At 40.2% G+C, this 19059-nt stretch overlaps 1 protein-coding gene across 3 annotated transcripts in view; it reads right to left on the bottom strand.

Moving 5' to 3' along the window:
- The window catches only part of CTNND2 (catenin delta 2), a 1041823-nt gene that overhangs the window by 285519 nt on the left and 737245 nt on the right, over positions 1-19059 (bottom strand). For all 3 annotated transcript variants that reach the window (XM_047768122.1, XM_047768109.1, XM_047768114.1), the window contains exon 10: positions 133-265. In XM_047768122.1, the coding sequence (XP_047624078.1) occupies positions 133-265 (133 nt within the window). The remainder of the gene's footprint in view (positions 1-132; positions 266-19059) is intronic.

Genomic DNA, 19059 nt, shown 5'->3' with positions numbered 1-19059 from the left:
AGGATACAAATGAATTTGTCTGCAAAACGCTAACCTAGTTTTGTCTTCAGCCTTATCCAGCTCTCTTATCTCTGAATACCCAAGTGAAGATGAATCTGACACCAGTCATTTGAGATTCCAAGTAGGGCTTACCTCAGCTTTAATTTTATTGTCTCCAAAACAGAGGTGTTGTAAGTAGGCTGCAGCATTAGACTGGACCGAAGGAAACTGATGTTGCAACATCTGGATTACTTCAGGCAGTTCCGGGTCTCTCCACCCAAATTCTCTGAACAAAAGGAAGGCAAGAGAACATGAGAGAGAAATCCTGCAACACTGTTAACATACGTTGAACTCATTTATAAAACATTCCTGAGAGTTCACATGGGAATATTTCACAAATAATTTGTTATGGTTTTCTTACATATGTGCCAACTTAAAAAAAAGGGATTTGAAAAAAATTTCCTTAAGTAAATGGTTAGGATGTATACATATGTGTAATATATATATATTTTATCATAAATACATATATAATTCCATATGTACAACATATATTGCACATTACTTATAAATTGTACATACCCATATATTATATATGTATATATTGTAAGTATACATAATATATAATCTCAAAAGTACCAACTGAAATTACATGTTTATGAAGGTTGTAAAAAATGACTTTAAATGGTACATGATCTTAATTAATATAGATATTTTTCATTTGGGCTTCAATAGATAATTTATAAGATGACGTTTATTTTCTAACATATTATTTGAACAGCCTTATTCAGGTATAGCACTTAAATTATCAGAAAGACACGAGAAAATACAACTGGATGAGTCCAAGCTAAAGCATCATGATAGCAGTTAATGCCATTTTTATTGCTTTTATAAATTTTATTGTTATTGTCATAATCTCTTCTTTTAAAAATAGATTCCCTGTTGTTCTCTGAGGATAAAAGTATAGTAACAAGAGGACTTTATAAAAGGAAATTATTTAAAGAGTTGGGTTTATTCTAACAATGTTAGTAAATTTTATGCATTGTACATTCTTTTCGCATATCCTCCTGTTTACATCTGAGCTACTCCAAAAAGCTGCTTATTTATTTAATTCTAAGAAATATGCTCTAGGATAGTTAAATCCATTCTAAAACACAAACTTGACTATACCATACCCAAATGAATATTCATTCATGAAATCGATCAGCTCAACCAGTTAGAGCATGGAGCTAACAGGGCCAGCTGTATGGATTCCATTTCTGTAACAGGGAGTCAATTTTTAACAGAGAAATAAAAAAGCAACCTCTGAGACCACAGATAAAAACCTGACCCCATGAGCCACAAAAGGGTACTATTTATCCGAAGGATAAGGTGGAAGAGAAATGAGACAGCTTTGCAATAACCACTCGACTCCCGGAAAAACAACTCAGAAGTATACATCCGATTGATGCCAGGTCAGTGTTGTCATCTGAGAAAAGGAGTCATGAAAAATGGGACAGAGACAGAGCAGCCAAAGGTTAAAAGTTTCCTCATAGATTCTAACCTGTTCTCTTTATCTTTTATTTAGCACAACAGGTAGGGCTTGTCAAGCAAACCTTGAAGCATGCTGGTGCTTCCTTCCAGTTACTGAAGGCAATATGGACGAGGATTCCTTTTGCATTGCCTTCATTTTAAAGGGAAAGATAAAGCATTCAATTTAATGTGCATTAAGTATCTAATAAATCTGCATAAAATCTTTTTTGCAGACAAACATTTTCAAAAGGCCATAGAGTATAGTAACACTTTTGCTACAAAACGTACTTAAGTGATCATTTATAATTGCCAAACTATTGAATTTTTTTGGCTAGGTGATCACAGTAGAAAACAATTATGGATCAGGAAGCCTGCTTTTATTTTTAATTTAATTTCCTTTTGTTGCATGAATCTAAACCACCTCAATGTGCAACATCCTGATAGTACAGTCCGTTTCCTTAGAATAGCAGTCTCCTAAAATGATATCCTTTGTGCAAGCTAAATCAAAATCTACAGAACACCTATAAATTAAAATTAGAAGTGCCATGTAAAGAAACTGGATGGATAAGATGAATTCAGGTCAGCCCATGCTATTGGAGAGTGATGAGTAAAGAATTCATTTCAACCTATTTTATGAACCAAATGGGAACCGCTCTATTAGGCTTATGCAGCATAGATCAAGAATGTCTTTGGAACAAACACTCTGGAGGAACAGTCTGCACACTCTCTGCACACATGGGTTTGCTTGTGTGGATGTATGCACACACACATGCACACATGAAAGCATGAGTGTGCACACACACACATACACACACACACACAGCCCAAATTTAATAAAAGGATAGATATTGCAAAGAGTCATGAGTCTAGGATCAATTAAAGCTCTTCACTCACTGGTCAGAAAAGAGGCTGTTGTCAGTTTCCCCTGAGACCTCTGGAATCCCCCAAGTCTCCTCCACCCCACTGTTCTCCTCCTAGACCTAGTTCCAACCTTTCACCCAAAAGACCAGGCCAGTCACTTCCCACCTCACCACTCTCCTTACCCAAGTCATTCCAATATGCAAATATGCAACCTCATTGAGCCACTTTCCCTTAAAACCCTTCCGTGGTTCCCAATGTCCATGGGATCCAGATAAGGCTGTTCTTATGGCCTGCAAGTCCTTGCTAGACCTGCCAGCTCCCACCTCACCAGCCTCATGTCTCACGGCCTCCTCTGACTCTTGGCACTGGCCACCCCGGTAAACAGATGAGCAGTGCTCTCTCTTGTCCCTGTTCCTGCCACCTGGAACAGTCCCAGCCTCTCACTCAAACTCTGGGCCTCGAGCTCCCTGAGGAAGCCCTCCCTGATATTACCCATGCAGTGCCGAGTTGAGAATGCCTCCACTGTGTTATGGACCATGGCTGATTACCACCTCCCTCTCCGGTCTGTTGTGAGTTCTACAAGGCCAGGACCACAATTCTTTTTGGCCGTGTTTGTTACCCAGCACATATCATACTCCTTGGTGCATAATGGACTACATAAATGTGTTGTAAAACAATAAGGCCTGATTCATTCATTTCTTTACATCAAGGAATATGTAAAGAAAGCAACTTGAAGGAAGAATGTTTGCTCAGATCCTTTTTTCTTCTTTTCTTTTCTTTTTAGGGTTGCACCTGTGGCATATGGAAGTTCCTGGGCTAGGGGCCAAATCAGAGCTATGCCACAGCCATGGCAACACTGGATCCAAGCCTCATCTGCAACCTGTGCCACAGCTTGCAGCAACACCAGATCCTTAACCCACTGAGAGAGGCCAAGGATTGAACCCACATTTTCATGGATACTATGTTGGGAACTCCTATTTCCTCAGTTCTACTGAGGTTGTTCTGGCCAAAAAAATCATTCCTAGAATACTCCTTCGACCCCCACCCCCACACAGACACACAGACACACACACACACACACACACACACACACAGAGTCATTCTCATAACCTAAGCAGTCTTTTCTGTGCATCAATCTTCTACCTCTGCAGCTTAAACCCTCTGGTACCTTTCATCTACACTTAGAAAAATATCCATCTCCTCTATTCTGCTGTGAGGCCCCACAGATATGACTCCTGTCTCTTTCTGAGCCTCTTGCATAAACCCCCTGACCTGCTTCCTTATCGATCTCCTTCAAGATCTTGGTACTTCCAGGAAGCGTTCTCCCTCAGGTTTTTGCCTGCTGCTCTCTTACCTTTATTAGGTCTCAGTTCACAAATCTCCAAGGGTATCTCCTTGCAAATTCCAGCCAAGGAAGCTCCACCCCTCAAGTCATCTCTGACCTACTGCTCTATTTTATCCGCGATATCTGTGACTATCTGAAATTGCCTCCTGTTGTTTTTATTACTATTATTTATTGCTATTGTCCCTCTCCCACCAGACTCCCTCCACTGCAAGCTCCCTGGGAGGGAGGCTTCACTAGACAGCATGAGAGAATGCCTGGGGCCATAGTGTCCCAATCCTCATTGGAGGTAGTGAAAACCTGTGAGTGTTGGGCCCTGAGGGATGTGACTCTGGGACAGAGTGAAAGAGGTGAGGGAGAAAAGGGGGTTGAGATAAGAGAGCTATATAAGGCTGAAGAGACAAAAGCAGGTTAGTGTTTTGCAAATAAATTCATCTGTATCCTTTGGACAGGTGGGGGTCAGGGTGGAGAAATGGGCTGGGGGTTTGTGATTGACATATGCACACTGAGGTATATGGAATGATTAGCCAAAGGGGGGCTGCTGTATAGCACAGAGAACTCTATCCAATAATAGATTCTGTGATAATCTATGTGGGCAAAGAATCTGAAAGAGAATGGATGTGTGTACCTGTATAACTGAATCACTTTGTTGTACAGCAGAAATTATCACAACATTGTAAATCAACTGTACTTCAATAAAACAAAAAAAAAAAGGAAAAAAAATAAGTTAGTGTTTAAAAAGACCTAACTGTTCCCCTGGCCTACACCAGCTTTCTGGGAATTGGATGGGAGTGGATTGTGGGTCTGGAAATTCACTTCTCATTTGTTCTGAGGAGCACCCCCTCCAGGACCTGGCCACGGCAACAGCTACCCTCTGAGGGAATGCTCATGTTTGCAAATGCTCTCAATTTCACAAAATCTATGCTAAAGAAGAATCCCCACCCTAGCCTCCTGCAGAACATTTGAGGGAATGGTTTACATCCAAGCTTCTTTTTCTAGGACAATTTTATTTCACCTCAATGAGATTCTGTTTGGATTTTGCACTGCCTGTGGAGATGGATTCTAGAGAAAAGAGCTGCAGAAAATCAAATGTCTCTCTCATTTGGGCCAGAATTCAGTACCTGGCATGGATGCTTCACATAAATGGGTCTTAACCCTTAAGGATAAGGAATGCCTACAAGACAAAAAATGTTCTGGAAAGGACACAACCAGAGAGAAACAGTATGAGGGAAGATAATGGGGCCATAAGAGGTGTTGATAGATTTGGGAAATATATGCCTTCAGCCTGGCTGGCTGTGAAACAGGAGGCTGTGGGGGAGGGGGCCTTCCTGGGAAGCTGGATGGTAGAGATGAAGCTGGAAAGCAAGGTTGGCATGAGATCACAAAGAACCGCATTCAGTGCAAAGACTGGGCCTGGTCTGTGATCAGTATTGTGACAAAGAAATCTAAGGAAATTTAGATAGACTTTGGCTTATAGAACAGGCAGAAAAATCACCTGAATGTAGTGTATGTATGTGAGTTGCCAAGGTTCGCCTGTTCACAGGCTTTAATGCTTTAATCCTTACCTACCCTTATGTAATTTCCGTTCATTTCACAGAGGAAGGAATTTAGAGATGTTCATGAACTTAGCGGTGGGGCAGAAATAAAACTCCAGCTGTCTGCTTTTGAATAGATCAATTTAACCATATAACAATGATAGCCTGCTGTAATCACCGTCTTGAAACAATGTCTAAAACAGTGATTTTCTCCTCTTTTCTTTTTTTTTTTAAGATAACGTCTAAAAAGGAAATATGTTTCAGTGTCCCAGGGAGCATTTGACAATGCTGGGAGACAGTTTTGGTTGTTACAACTGGAAGATGCTACTGGCATCCAGGGAGTAGAAGCCAGGGATGCAGCCGAAGATTCTACCACACAGCGACAAGCCCCACAACAAAGAATTATCTGTCCTAAAATATCATTAGAGCCAGGATTGAGATACCCTAGTCTAAACATGTATTGGACATTTTTGTTGAGCAAGCATATTACAAATCTTTTACTCCCTGCTTACTATAGTAGAATGGGCACAGGATTTGGCATCAGAATAATCATGAGAGAGTTCAGAACTTGAACATCTGGCTTTCTCCCTTCTAGATGATAGGTAAATAAGTACAGTCCCTAAGTGCTTCTTGGTTTTCATTTCTATGGATCACATATAAAGAATCATACCACTTATAAGATTTATTTTTAAATGACATCATAAAATAATATATACATATATATGAGAGTGAAGGTGCTTGACAAACTATTAAGAGATAGATATACACTACTAATTGTAAATTTAGGACAGTTGTAAGGGATATATATATATATATATATATATATATATACACACACACACTCACATATATATAATTTATATATTTAATTTTAAAAATAACCTTTTGTAGTTGTGTATTCAATCAGATGCTATTCTTATCTGAAGCAATGTAAGTGTATGAAGAGACACTGCTTTAGCTTGTAGTAAAAACTGTGCATTAAAATCAGAATTACAATGAGGTACCACTTCACACCAATCAGAATGACCATCATTAAAAAGTCTATAAATAATAAATGCTGGAGAGGATATGGAGGAAAGGGAACCCTACTACACTACTGATAGGAATGTAAGTTGGTGCAGCCACTATGGAAAACAGCATGGAGATTCCCCAAAAAACTAATGATAGAATGATCATATGACCCAGCAATCCCATTCCTGGGCCTATATCTGGACAAAATTATAATTCAAAAATATAAATCCACCCCTATGTTTACTGTAGCACTGTTCACAACAGCCAAGACATGGAAACAACCTAAATATCCATTAAAAGATGAATGGATAAAGACCATGTAGTACATATATGCAACGGAATACTACTCAGTCATAAAAAAGAATGAAATAATGCCATTTGCAGCAACATAGATAGGACTAGAGATCATCATACGAAGTGAAGTGAATCAGAAAGAGAAAGACAAATACCATATGATATCACTTATGTGTGGAGTTTAAAAAATGACACAAAAGAACAGAATGAGACTCACAGACACAGAGAACAGACTTGTGCTTGCCAAGGGGGAGGGGGTTGGGGGAGTTGGGATGTTGGAGTTAGCGGATATAAGCTACTATACATGGAGGAGATAAACAACAAGGTCCTCCAGTATAGCACAGAGAACTATATCCAGTGTCCTATGATAAACCATAATGGAAAAGAATCTACATAAAAAATAGTGTGTGTATATATATATATATATATATATATATACTTGAATCACTTTGCTGTACAGAAGAAATTAATACAACATTGTGAATCAACTAGACTTCAGTGAAAAGAGCTATGCACTAGAATGTGCCATTTTGAAATGGTCCCTCCCACCCCCCGCATCCTCCTTCTGAGGCAGAGTGGATAAAGCTCTTTGGATGCAGCCAGAGTTGGTTCAAATTCTGCTCCACTATGAACTCTCCCCCTGTCTGTGTCTTGTTGGCTGCTGACTCTCCACTGGCTGGCATTCAAGGCATTGTCTGAGTAAATGTCCACAGAGTGTCCATCTGTTATATGGAGATAATGTTTCCTATCCTGGAGTACTGTTGGGATGATTAGAAATAATATATATGAACCCCTTAGAGCCATGTCTGGCACATAGCGTGGAGCCTCAAGAAATGTCAGGTATTACATATAACTAGAGAAAGAAGAAATAAGAACCACCTACAATTTTCTACAGAAGTTCAACTCATAACTCTCATCTGTTCCTGGGTTTCACTTTAGAAATGTTAATGGAACTGGTGAAATGCAAATGTAACCTTTCCTCCATTAGAACTTGTCACACAGACCAACAATATTGTGACTAAATCCTCACTCTTAGAAGGACTATTGGAGTTGTTAAAATCACCAGGCACTTAGCACAGAGCTAAATAGCAAACAGTTGGAAATTTGTTACTATGTTATGCTGGCACTGAAACCAAAGAGTTGACGTACTGTCACAACATTTTTATCAAGTTTACTTCTGCAGAAGAAAAGAGCCCCAGGACAATCAGAATCTTCAGGAATTCAAAATGTGATTTTCAGCAAAATTTCATGTTGAAGAGACATAGATTACTTTGATTGCAAGCTCAATAGACTCCACTGGTAGCAGGGCTGAATTGGACTTTGTTTCAATGTAGGAAAATCTCAATCATTTATAATCTTTTCAAATCTAACTAAAAGTTTTAAGATGGATACTGGCTCTAACTCTTCCATCCAGGGCCACGAGGTGAGCTGCTTTGTTTTTGATTCGGTCATGTTGAGATGGTTTAGTGGGTGAAGAGGCAGTGGTCACAAACATTAATTTGATAGAAAGTTTTTTTTTTCCATAAAACAAGGATATTTTCATTCCTGTTGACCAGTGAGAACCTATCCAATGATAAACACAGCAGCACTAATGTCTTATTCTCATCCCTGAGTAGTCTGTGTCACCAAAACCAAAAGCTGCCTATATGGTTAATCACACTTAAAAAGTACATCTTTGGAGTTCTCTGGTGGTTAAGGATTTAGCAATGTCACTGCTCGGCCAAAAAAACCAACCAAACAAACAAACAACCCCACATCATTGCTTTTATATAAATGGTAGCACTGGAGTTAGGACTGCCTGGAAAGCAAGCACGATTGCTATAGTTTGTAAAAAGCAATGGCTGTCTCCAAACTTTATATTTTGAGAAACCAACATAAGTGTTAATTCACTCAACCAGAGTTTGTCAACCGGTCTCCAGATGGAGCAGCCACACTGTTCCTTGTAGACACATTCAGCTCCAGACGACTATGAACCAGAACTATGCAGCCTTCTTCTCACCTAGTATCTGTATCATTAACTACACACTCTCTTGGTCATGATATTGAGGCAACTCACACAGGTATCTATGACGATACCTCAAAACAGAAATGAAAAATCAAGCGCACAAAAGAGGGAGAGTTCAAATGTGATGAACCCGAGATCAGGATACTCACTTAACTTGTTTCAGGTTTGTCTCTTTCTTTGAAAATCACCTGGCTCTCTGGAGAGAAATTAACAGAGGTGAGAAGGGGCCGTCCCTGTTACATGGAAGAACAGCATCTCCAGCCCTTCCCCGTAAGTATGTATTAGGTCGAATACTGTCCTCTGCAAAATTCATGTCCACTTGGAACCTCAGAATGTAACTTTAAAGGGTCTTTGCAGATGTAATTAAGGATCATAACGAGACCTTACGGGATCAAGAGAGGCTCTAAAGCCAGTGACAGTGTCCTTATAAGAGACACAAAAGGACAGAGACAGAGAGAGGAAGGTGATGTGAAGATGGAGGCAGAGATTGCAATGATGTGGATACAAGCAAGGATTGTCAAGGACTGCCTGTAGCAATCTGAAGGAGAGAGGTGTGGCATGGTTTCTCCTTGAGAGCCTCTAGGCAGAACCAACCCTGCCAACACCTTGATTTTGGACCTCTGATGCCCCGAAGTCTTAAAGTATAAATTTCTACTGTTTTAAGCCACTTAGCTTGTGATCCGTTGATATGGCCACCACAGGAAACTAAGATGAGTGTGATGGGAAAGACAGAGCAGAGTAGAGGGAGGAACACATGTGTGTGTTGGGGGGGGGTGCAGTTGTTGCAAATGCAGTGGCTCTAGGAGACCTTCCCTATAGGTGGTGCCAAGTGGAAGGAATACTCCCAAAAGAGAAAACAGTGACAAGGCCCCAAGGCAGGTGTGTGCTTGGCATGTCAGACAAGCAGTGAGAAGGTCGGGGAGTGAAATGGAGAGAATCCTGGGAACCATGCTGAGAGAGGCAATGGGGCCCAGGTTACATAGCATTTGTCAGCGGGGGCAGGCTGTTGACAGATAGGGAAGCCATCCAAATGTGACCTGGTTCACATTTTTAGAGGATCACTTTGACACTGGCTGCATGGATGTATACCTCTGTCAACACTCATACACTGCAAGCCTAAAATGGTGCATTTATAGAATAATAATTATGCCCGATAAAGATGGGTTTGCAAAGGGGATCCCTCTGACTGCAGTGTTATGAGCAGACTCTAGGGGGCAGGATGCAGGCAGGGGGCTCCTGCAGGGATCCTAATGAGGGTGATGGCAGCTCAGGACAGGGTGCTCAGAAGTGGAGGGAATCTGGATGTATTCTGAAGGCAGAGTCTGCAGCATCCCCTGATGGGCTGCATAGGAAGTGTAGGTGAGAGATGCCCAGGGTTTATCCCTCCCATAAACCCCCTCTCTCCTCCCACCTGCTGCTTACCATTAACTGGTCCTCTGATCACCTTATATCTCAGGCCCAGTCTGCTCAGGCTAGCACCCCCTATGGGGACTGGCATCTATTATTTTAGAATAAGAAGGAGCAATTTCAACTAGCAAGTTTTCTACCAGTTGCTGACGTGGAGAGAGACACAATAGTAAAACAATGAGAAAATTGGTTCTTTCTGAATTATTATGGGTACCAAGTGCCTTAAATAAATCTTAGCCTGACCATGGGCTTTTTCTCAGAATTAAGTTTATTAGGAGTGGAGAGATGAAAATAATGTGAAATGATCGGCCCAAATTTATGCTATTATTTACCATTTTTAATCACATCTATTTTAAGTACCAGTGAATTTCTTTCTATTAAGGACTTTTAAAAGCCCATTAGATTACAAAGAATATCATCCATTTTACTGTAATACCTATTCAGTAACAATTACATTTAACATACTATTTATTTATTCATTAACACAACTAGACTTTTTCAATAAAAATATGTTCCACAATGAAAAATTAACTTCATACATATAAACATTTAGTTGCCCTGAAAATTCTAGCAGGGTGTGCTTAGTGATAAATAGCCCAAGGGAAAAAATGACAAATTGGTACCCATAAACTTCTCCTTGTAAGCCATAATGACTTTATGGAAAATGTTATATTTTATGACTATGTACCCATTTTTAAGTTAATAATCCATGATGCTTAGAAAAATCCTCTGGACTTGTGAGACTTCAGTGGCAAGAAGAGGGAAGGAATTTAGTGTCCAAAATCTGGGTTAAGAGTACATGATTCAAGCACATTAAAGCAAGTACTTGTCAATAACAGAAGGTCAGGATTTTGCTCTGGATCAGATTAAGAATGTGTGAAAGAGCTACCAAGGCCTTGAGCATCCTCACAAGGTTTTTATTATACTGTATATACCTGCATATGTATTAAAATAAACTTAATATTAAATAGTATCAGTGATCCCACTCCTGGGAATATATCCAGAGAAAACTATAGTTCAAAAAGATACATGCACTCCAATGTTTATAGCAGTACTATTTACAGTGGCCAAGACATGGGAGCCATGTAAATGTTCATCAGCAGATGAATGGATAAAGAAGATGTGGTATATGTGTGTATATATATATGCGCAATAGAATGCTACTCAGCCATACAAGGAATGAAACAACACCATGTGAAGTAACCTGAATGGACCTAGAGATGATCATACTAAGTGAATTAAGTCAGAAAGACAAATAGCATATGATATTGCTTACATGTGGAATCTAAGAAAATGATAAAAATGAACTTATTTACAAGATAGACTCACAAACATAGAAAACAAATCATGGTTACCAAAGAGGAAAGGGGAGGAGAGATAAATTGGGGCTTTGGGATTAACAGGCACATACTATGACACATAAAATAGACTACCAGCAAAGACCTACTGTATAGCACAGGGAATTATACTCCAATATCTTGTAATGACCTACAAGGGAAAAGAATCTGAAAAAGAATAGATATGCATAACTGAATGTATAACTTAATCACTTTGCTGTACAACTGAAACTAACAATATTGGAAATCAACTATACTTCAATAAAAAAAATAATGCACTAGAAATATACTCTGTAATGATCAGAGAATGCAGCACACTTATAAATTAGGTAACTATCATCTGACAATTCTCCATGAAAAAATTAAAACAGTGTTTTCAGCGATTCTGTTTAAGGAAACTCTTGAACTTCTGACAGAAGCTACATTGGCAGATGTGTTGTGAACACAGAAACACAATCTCTTAAGATTCCATGCGAGGCTCCATGTTTCTGGAAGTGAGAACCTGTCCCATGGCACCTGCCACGGTGTCTTTACAATGTAAGCTGCCAGCACACAGCATGCTTGAGGGCTGATTGCTAACCAGAGTCCAATCTTTTTTTTCTGTCTTTTTTGTCTTTTCTAGGGCCGCACCCGCGGCATATGGAGGTTCCCAGGCTAGGGGTCTAATCGGAGCTTTAGCCGCTGGCCTATGACCCAGCCACAGCAATGCCAGATCGAGCCAAATCTGCAACCTACACCACAGCTCAAGGCAATGCTGGATCCTTAACCCACTGAGCAAGACCAGGGATCGAACCCGAAACCCTAATGGTTCCTAGTCAGATTTGTTAACCACTGAGCCATGACGGGAACTCTGAGAGTCCAATCTTGATGATAGTAATTACTTGACCATATCCATTATTGGTTTTGATCCTGCAAATATCTGAGGCATGCTTCACACATCCAGTTTCATCTTTGTCGCCTTATTTTAGTTCTCCAAAGGATGACAACTCAAGTTATTCCAGGTGACACTGAACAGAAACACCTCTTTTACATAAAAATAGAATCTAACAAAATTTGGTCTAGAAGAGGTACCGAGAGAAAAAGCTCTTTGAAGATAGTCTTTAAAATGAGGTAATGAGTTGTCTGAACCCCATCCATGCACTGTCTCCTTCCTGAAGTATTTGATAAGGCTTTTTACGAATGAGGAAATGTTCTAGGTCCTTGGGATATGAATATTGAATCCTGACTACTAACCACTTACAGTTTAATGGGGAAGACAGACTATAAATCTGTAAGAGACATTATTCCAAAAATGGAAAAGCTGCACTTAAAGGCCTTTCTTTAGGTGTTTCTTTCCTTGTAGATGGTGCTGAATTCGTATCAATCAAAATGATGGCAGAAAGTTATTACAAACATTAATACATACACCATCACAAATACCATAATAATAGCTTATAATTTCCAGAACCTATTTTTACTTGATTTTTTTTTCTTTTTAGGGCTGCATGTGTGGCATACAGAAGTCCCAGGCTAGGGGTCTAATTGGAGCTACAGCTGCTGGCCTACACCACAGCCACAGCAACTCCAGATCCCAATCCGCATCTGTGACCTACAACCACACCTCATGGCAACGCTGGATCCTTAACTCATATCCTCATGCACACTAGTCGGATTCATTTCTGCTGAGCCATGATGGTTAACTTCCTTGATTTTCGTTATGTTTTGAGATGGGAAGGGATTAGCTAGCATTTCCTGTGCTTATTGTGGAGACTGGGAAATTCAGGTCAGACGGTTAAGTGACTTGACCAAAGTCATAAGGAAGTTGCATGGAACCTGATGGGCAGTTGTCAAGGTTCAAAGCTTAGTCAGAGCTGCATTTAGCTCTGCTATGCAATGCACTCAGTCTCTAGTTCCAAACACTGATTTCTGCCTCTGGATTGAAATGGTCAACAGAGTTGACCATGGGAACAGAGTTGTCTAGTGTGTTATGTAAGAAGGAAGAGAACACAAATTCTTCTGTTTGTGGATAATTTCCTGATGGACATGGGGTCATGTGGTGTAAGGGGGAGTAGTGGTATTCAGGGAGACCAAACTTCAAAAAAACAAGTAGCTAGCATGTGGATGCCATCCAGCCAAGGACCACACACAACTGTGGTTGAACAAAGCTGAGCCTATTGTTTCCAAAGAAAAACTATACCTTGGCAATGTGGGTTTTTTTCCGGTGGTGTTAGAATAGGCTTACAGGATTTGGGCTTGGTACCTTGGGCAGATTCAAGGGAGCAGGGCTTAGTTCTGGATTGGCTGCTGCCAGGATGAAAGGATGCTGCCAGGACAAAAGGATGCTGCCAGGATGAGTGGGAAATTTTGTGATTGAGTATCTTAAAGATTCATACCGAGAATGAGGGAAGAAAAGAGCAAGGCTCAAACCAGGATTGGTGTAGAAACAGCAGTCATTCAAATGAGCCAGGATAGGTGGCTGTTTGCATGAGTTTTGTGGTTCAGACAATGTTCATATTTCATCTGTGTTCAGACATGATTATGGAGGATGGGGGGGGGCGGTTCTTGGTTTTGCCTTGTATGAGACTGATACTCTGCAAAATTGCTTGTGCTCAAAAGAAGAACACTGTGGATGCCTGGGCAGTTCTTCCCTTTCTTGGCTGCGAGACATGAGCTGCCCAGTGTGGAGAAACAGGGGGGTCGCAGAAGGGGAAGGAAAGGTGCCGGAGACAAACCTTCCTTTCTGTCGCTGGCTGCCTCTGCAGAGGTGTCATTCTGGGGGTAAAAATGGTATTCTTTTTTTTTTTTTTGTCTTTTTGTTATTTCTTTGGGCCGCTCTCGCGGCATATGGAGGTTCCCAGGCTACGGGTCGAATCGGAGCTGCAGCCACTGGCCTACGCCAGAGCCACGGCAACGCGGGATCTGAGCCGCGTCTGCAACCTACACCACAGCTCACGGCAACGCCGGATCGTTAACCCACTGAGCAAGGACAGGGATCGAACCCGCAACCTCATGGTTCCTAGTCGGATTCGTTAACCACTGCGCCACGATGGGAACTCCTAAAAATGGTATTCTTAAGCTCTGTCACCCTGATACCAAAAACCACAAGTGAAAAGAAAAGGAAAAAAAAGAGAAGAAACCAGTTGTTCTATCTCCATAAAGCCACACTCTAACTCTTATTTTGTATGGCTGACTGGTTATTTTGAAACTTTACAGATTGCAGGTCTGACACTGGAGTATAACTACTGATGAATGACCTCTTGTATCACATCCCTTAGCATTTTGCTGTTGCTGTTACCTGAAATGCATTAGGGAGGAAATGGGAGGAATGCTTTTTGGGTGTTGTATTTTAGCTGCTAAAACAGGAAAAAAGCCCCCAGACTACTGACATACAGTTAGGTCTGTGGTCACTAGTGCCCATGTCAAAAACACACCTATCTGGGTCTATTATTTCACTTTGCCCTTAAGGGAATTCTAAAGAAGCTGTGATTAGTCTGGGTAAACCCTTAAGATTAGGAAACAAAACAAAGCAAGCATCCAAGTGGCCATTCACAATTATTTCACATGACTAGACATTAGGTACAAAGGAGTTTCATTCACAGATATTTTCTTTCATCATATTTTCCAGTACTTTTGCTACAAAACTATTAATTTCTTGCATTTCTGGTTTCCAGGTGTTTCTAAATATAAAATGCTGAGGATATATGCATAAAATACCCAACACTGGCTATTTATTAGAAGTTCTTGCAGAGGCTATGTGAAAGGGCTAGGGGGCCAGCCAGCAGTATACCATTATACTGGAAGATTTTATATATGTGCAACTGAATACATTAAAGTTTCTTTTTAAAGTGCCATAGTAAAAATTTTAAAAAAAGTATTTCTTTCAAGATGATCGTGTTCAGTTACCTTTGATTTCTACACATTGATGAAGTTTTAGATTAGGGTTTTATTACCTCTGTGTCGGCCTAACTCTCAGTAGAACGGCTGTGATTAATTTGAAAATTAATTGAAAAGTTTGCAATGAGTTTAAAGACATTGTTATCGCTGCCATAGACTTTTATAATTTAAAACGAGGTAGGTTAGTGGACAGGCCTGATGGAATAGTTTTGATTACAGAAAAAAAGAACAAGTGGCAGATCAAATCAATATAGTTTTCTTTAAGCAAATAATAAAAGCATACAATATTCCTTTTACTTTTCTCACTAATTAACAATTATGGTTTCTTCATTAAGCCTTTCTTTATGCACTAGAAAAATGTTGTTTTAAGTTTAGCAGCAAACTGAAGCCACAAGGAAACAAATAATTTGGCCCTTGAAAAAAACTAATTTAATATTTAATTGCATAAACTTATTACACTTTTTTTATTATTATTATTTTAACAGCTGCACTTGTGGCATATGGAAGTTCCCGGGCTAGAGATCGGATCAGAGCTGCACCTGAGGCCTACACCACAGCCACAGCAACACCAAATCCAAGCTGCATTCAAGACCTATGCCACAGCTTGCAGCAACACCGGATCCTTAACCCACTGAGTGAGGCCAGGAATCAAACCCGCATCCTCACAGAGACAACTTCAGGTCCTTAACTCAATGAGACACAATGGGAACCCTTAAACTTGTTTTTTTTAATCAAATATTTTTCTTTGTGAGAAGTGACTGAACACGTTAAGTGGGCAGAGCTTGACATTATATAATTTCAGAAGCTCCCCAACCTCATGGCTCAGAGGGCCCTTGGTGATTGTAAGTTTTTCACGTGGCTTACAACAGAATTAGGGGAAGATAACATTTAAAATAGCCTTCTCTTGTAATCTGAAAAATGATACATGTGAACTCTTTCAAAACAGAAACAGACTCACAAACATAGAAAACAAACTTATGGTTACCAAAGGGCAAAGGTGCAAATGAGGGATGAATTAGGAGTTTGGAATTAACATATACAAAACAGATATCTGTATATAAAACAGATAATCAACAAGGACCTATTGTATAGCACAGGGAACTCTACTCAATATTCTGTAATAACCTATATGGGAAAAGAATCTGAAAAAGAATGGATATATGTATATGTGTGACTGTGTGAATCACGTCTCTGTACACTTGAAACTAACGCAACGTTGTAAATTAACTATACTTCCATATAAAATAAAAATTAAAAAATACAAAATGAGAAAAAATAAAATTGCCTTCTCTATTTGTTTTAATATTAACAGGAGTACAGTAAATGGACCCACACAATGGTCGTGACAAAAGTTCCACTTCAGTGGCAGTCACATTTGTCACCACAGCCACAGTAGTGCTCTGATCCAAGCCGCATCTGCAATCTATGTCTCAGCTTGGGATATTGCTGGATCTTTAATCCACTGATTGAGGCCAGGGATCGAACCCGAATCCTCATAGATACTAGTTGAGTTCTTAACTCACTGAACTCACTCACCTCAGGAACTCCTACCCCAATTTTAATAAATCTCGCTTGACAGAGTGATAGGCCTTCCTAGCTGCTAAATAAATATTAGTAGTCAATTGAGTTCTCCTTCCAAAGACTCTGTTAGGTAGGGAAGCTTTACTTAATATATAAAGAGACTGAGGTTCAGAGAATTTGAGTGACTTGCCCCAACTTGGTATAAGGAAGCCCCAAGAGTCACCTTGGGTTTCAATGTGTATGGCGCTGTGTTTACTGCATGAAGCAGAGCCCATCCCATCCATGGTAGTAGTTCTCATGGATGGTTAAGGAAACTGAACTTCTGGACAAAGGAATAATTTAATCATAGGTGCAAAGAAGACTTCCTATTTTGCAAAATAAAATTCAATACATTCGTTTTCTGGTGCTCTTCAGGGAGTGTTTGACTTCCATTTGAATGAATATTAGAGATGCAGGCTGTGCTCAGAGGCAACATCCCAAAGAAGGCTAGATGCACATTTCCTCAAGTTATGAGAGCATTCAAATTCATTCTACAGTGGATGTAAAAATAAGAAAGCAGAAGATTTCGTCTAGATTTTTCTATTTTCAAGTTCAAATGGAAGCATGTAAGATCTACGAGTTAGCAGAAGCTAGTATCAATCTCCTCTGCAGATCTGAAAATACTTGACTGATTAAAATATTACGTTCATTTCAATAGTCCAGACATAAACTGCAGAAGACACTATTTTAGGTGAAAAACACTGATAATTCAGCTGAGTATCTTCATTTATCAGAGTAGTGCCAAGTGCTTTGGGCTGTTATAATTTAAAATCTGTATTCTGGGAGTTCCTGTTGTGGCTCAGCACGTTAAAAACCTGATTAGCATCCCTCAGGGTACAGGTTTGATCCTTGGCCTAGTTCAGTGGGTTAAGGATCTGGCATTGCTGCAAGCTGTGGCGTAGGTCACAGATGCAACTCGGATCTGGCATTGCTGTGGCTGTGGTGTAGGCCTGAACCTGCAGCTCTGATTCGACCTCTAGCCTGGGAACTTCTACATGCTGCAGGTACGGCCATAAAAAGAAAAAAAGAAAAAGAAAAGAAAATCTGTATTATGAATGATGCCAGAGAACAAAGTTTAGAGATAAGTTTTAAACACTTTCCCTTTATCCCCTATTATGTATGTGTCATCTCTAAGTTTTTTCAAAATATGCCTTGACCCATTTATGTTCTAAGTCTTTGCAGTATTTGAGACTTTAAGTTTACTGCCTATTGTATGATTTAATACATTCTTTGTGGTTAAACAGAAGAGAAGTAAGAGGCTGGAGTTAGCAGCATGGGGGAGGGGAGGGCATAAAACTTAACCTTCCTTTATGGGACATGGGGGCTGTTCCAGCTGCAGCAAGAACTCCCAGATCTGGGCTCCGTCCTGCTACAGTGAGGCCTTCAGCTCTCTCAGAATGTAGCTCCTGGAGAGCAGACGCTGCATTTGCTGGTTTTACACACAACCCAACCAGAACTCCAGGCAGGCAAGTGTATGACAAAAAAGCATTCTTGGATCCCAGCAGTTTTTGTGTTTGTCTAGCAGCTGGGGAGATATCAAATAATTTTGGGAAAAGACTCTTAGAACTAAAATCATTATAACACTATAACATGAAGTTTAGTCTTGTCTCATTTTCTCTGAAACATAAAATTCCTAAGTTGCCATGAACATGATGGTTCCATCTAGAAGGATGCTGATGAAGGGATGGGTAGGTACCATTATCTTGGAAGAAAACAAATATTTACAAGGAATTGTTTCTTCACTAACTGTTGGGAAAAAATATTATCACAAATAAGAGAGTGGTTACTAAGTTCCTTCCTTTCTCTTATCACAGAGTATCCAAGCAGACAAGAGAATGTAAGTTCAATTTCCATGAACAGTCCTACTGCTAGAGCCACGGCCACGGACTCAAAACCTCTTGCTTTGAAAACTGTGATGTTTCCTAATGGGCTCCCTTACTCCAGGCTAGATTTCTGCATCTCCATTGGTGTGCTCTAGAAGCTTTAGATGGCTGCAGCGCTTCTTTTTGTTAGGACCACACCTGCAGCATATGGAACTTTTTAGGCTAGGGGTTGAATTGGAGCTGCAGCTGAGGCCTATGCTACAGCCACAGCAATGCCAGATCCGCGCCATGTCTGTGACCTACACTACAGCTCATGGCAATAATGGATCCTTTAATCCACTGAGTAGGCCTCATGGATACTAGGTCGGGTTCTCAATCTACTGAGCCACAAAGAGAACTCCTTGCAGTGTTTCTAAAGGCAAACCCAGACACCTTACTAACCTTCTAGAAACTTGCCAATTGCATTCCATCACTCACAGGACTCTGCTCCAGAAAGGCCCTTATATGCTGCCCCAGCCCAGCC

The sequence above is a fragment of the Phacochoerus africanus genome, chromosome 1 (assembly GCF_016906955.1).
Source record: "Phacochoerus africanus isolate WHEZ1 chromosome 1, ROS_Pafr_v1, whole genome shotgun sequence".
Taxonomy (NCBI): Eukaryota; Metazoa; Chordata; class Mammalia; order Artiodactyla; family Suidae; genus Phacochoerus; species Phacochoerus africanus.
The sequence above is the reverse complement of the archived record's forward strand: the minus strand, read 5'-3'. Positions and strand labels throughout refer to the sequence as shown.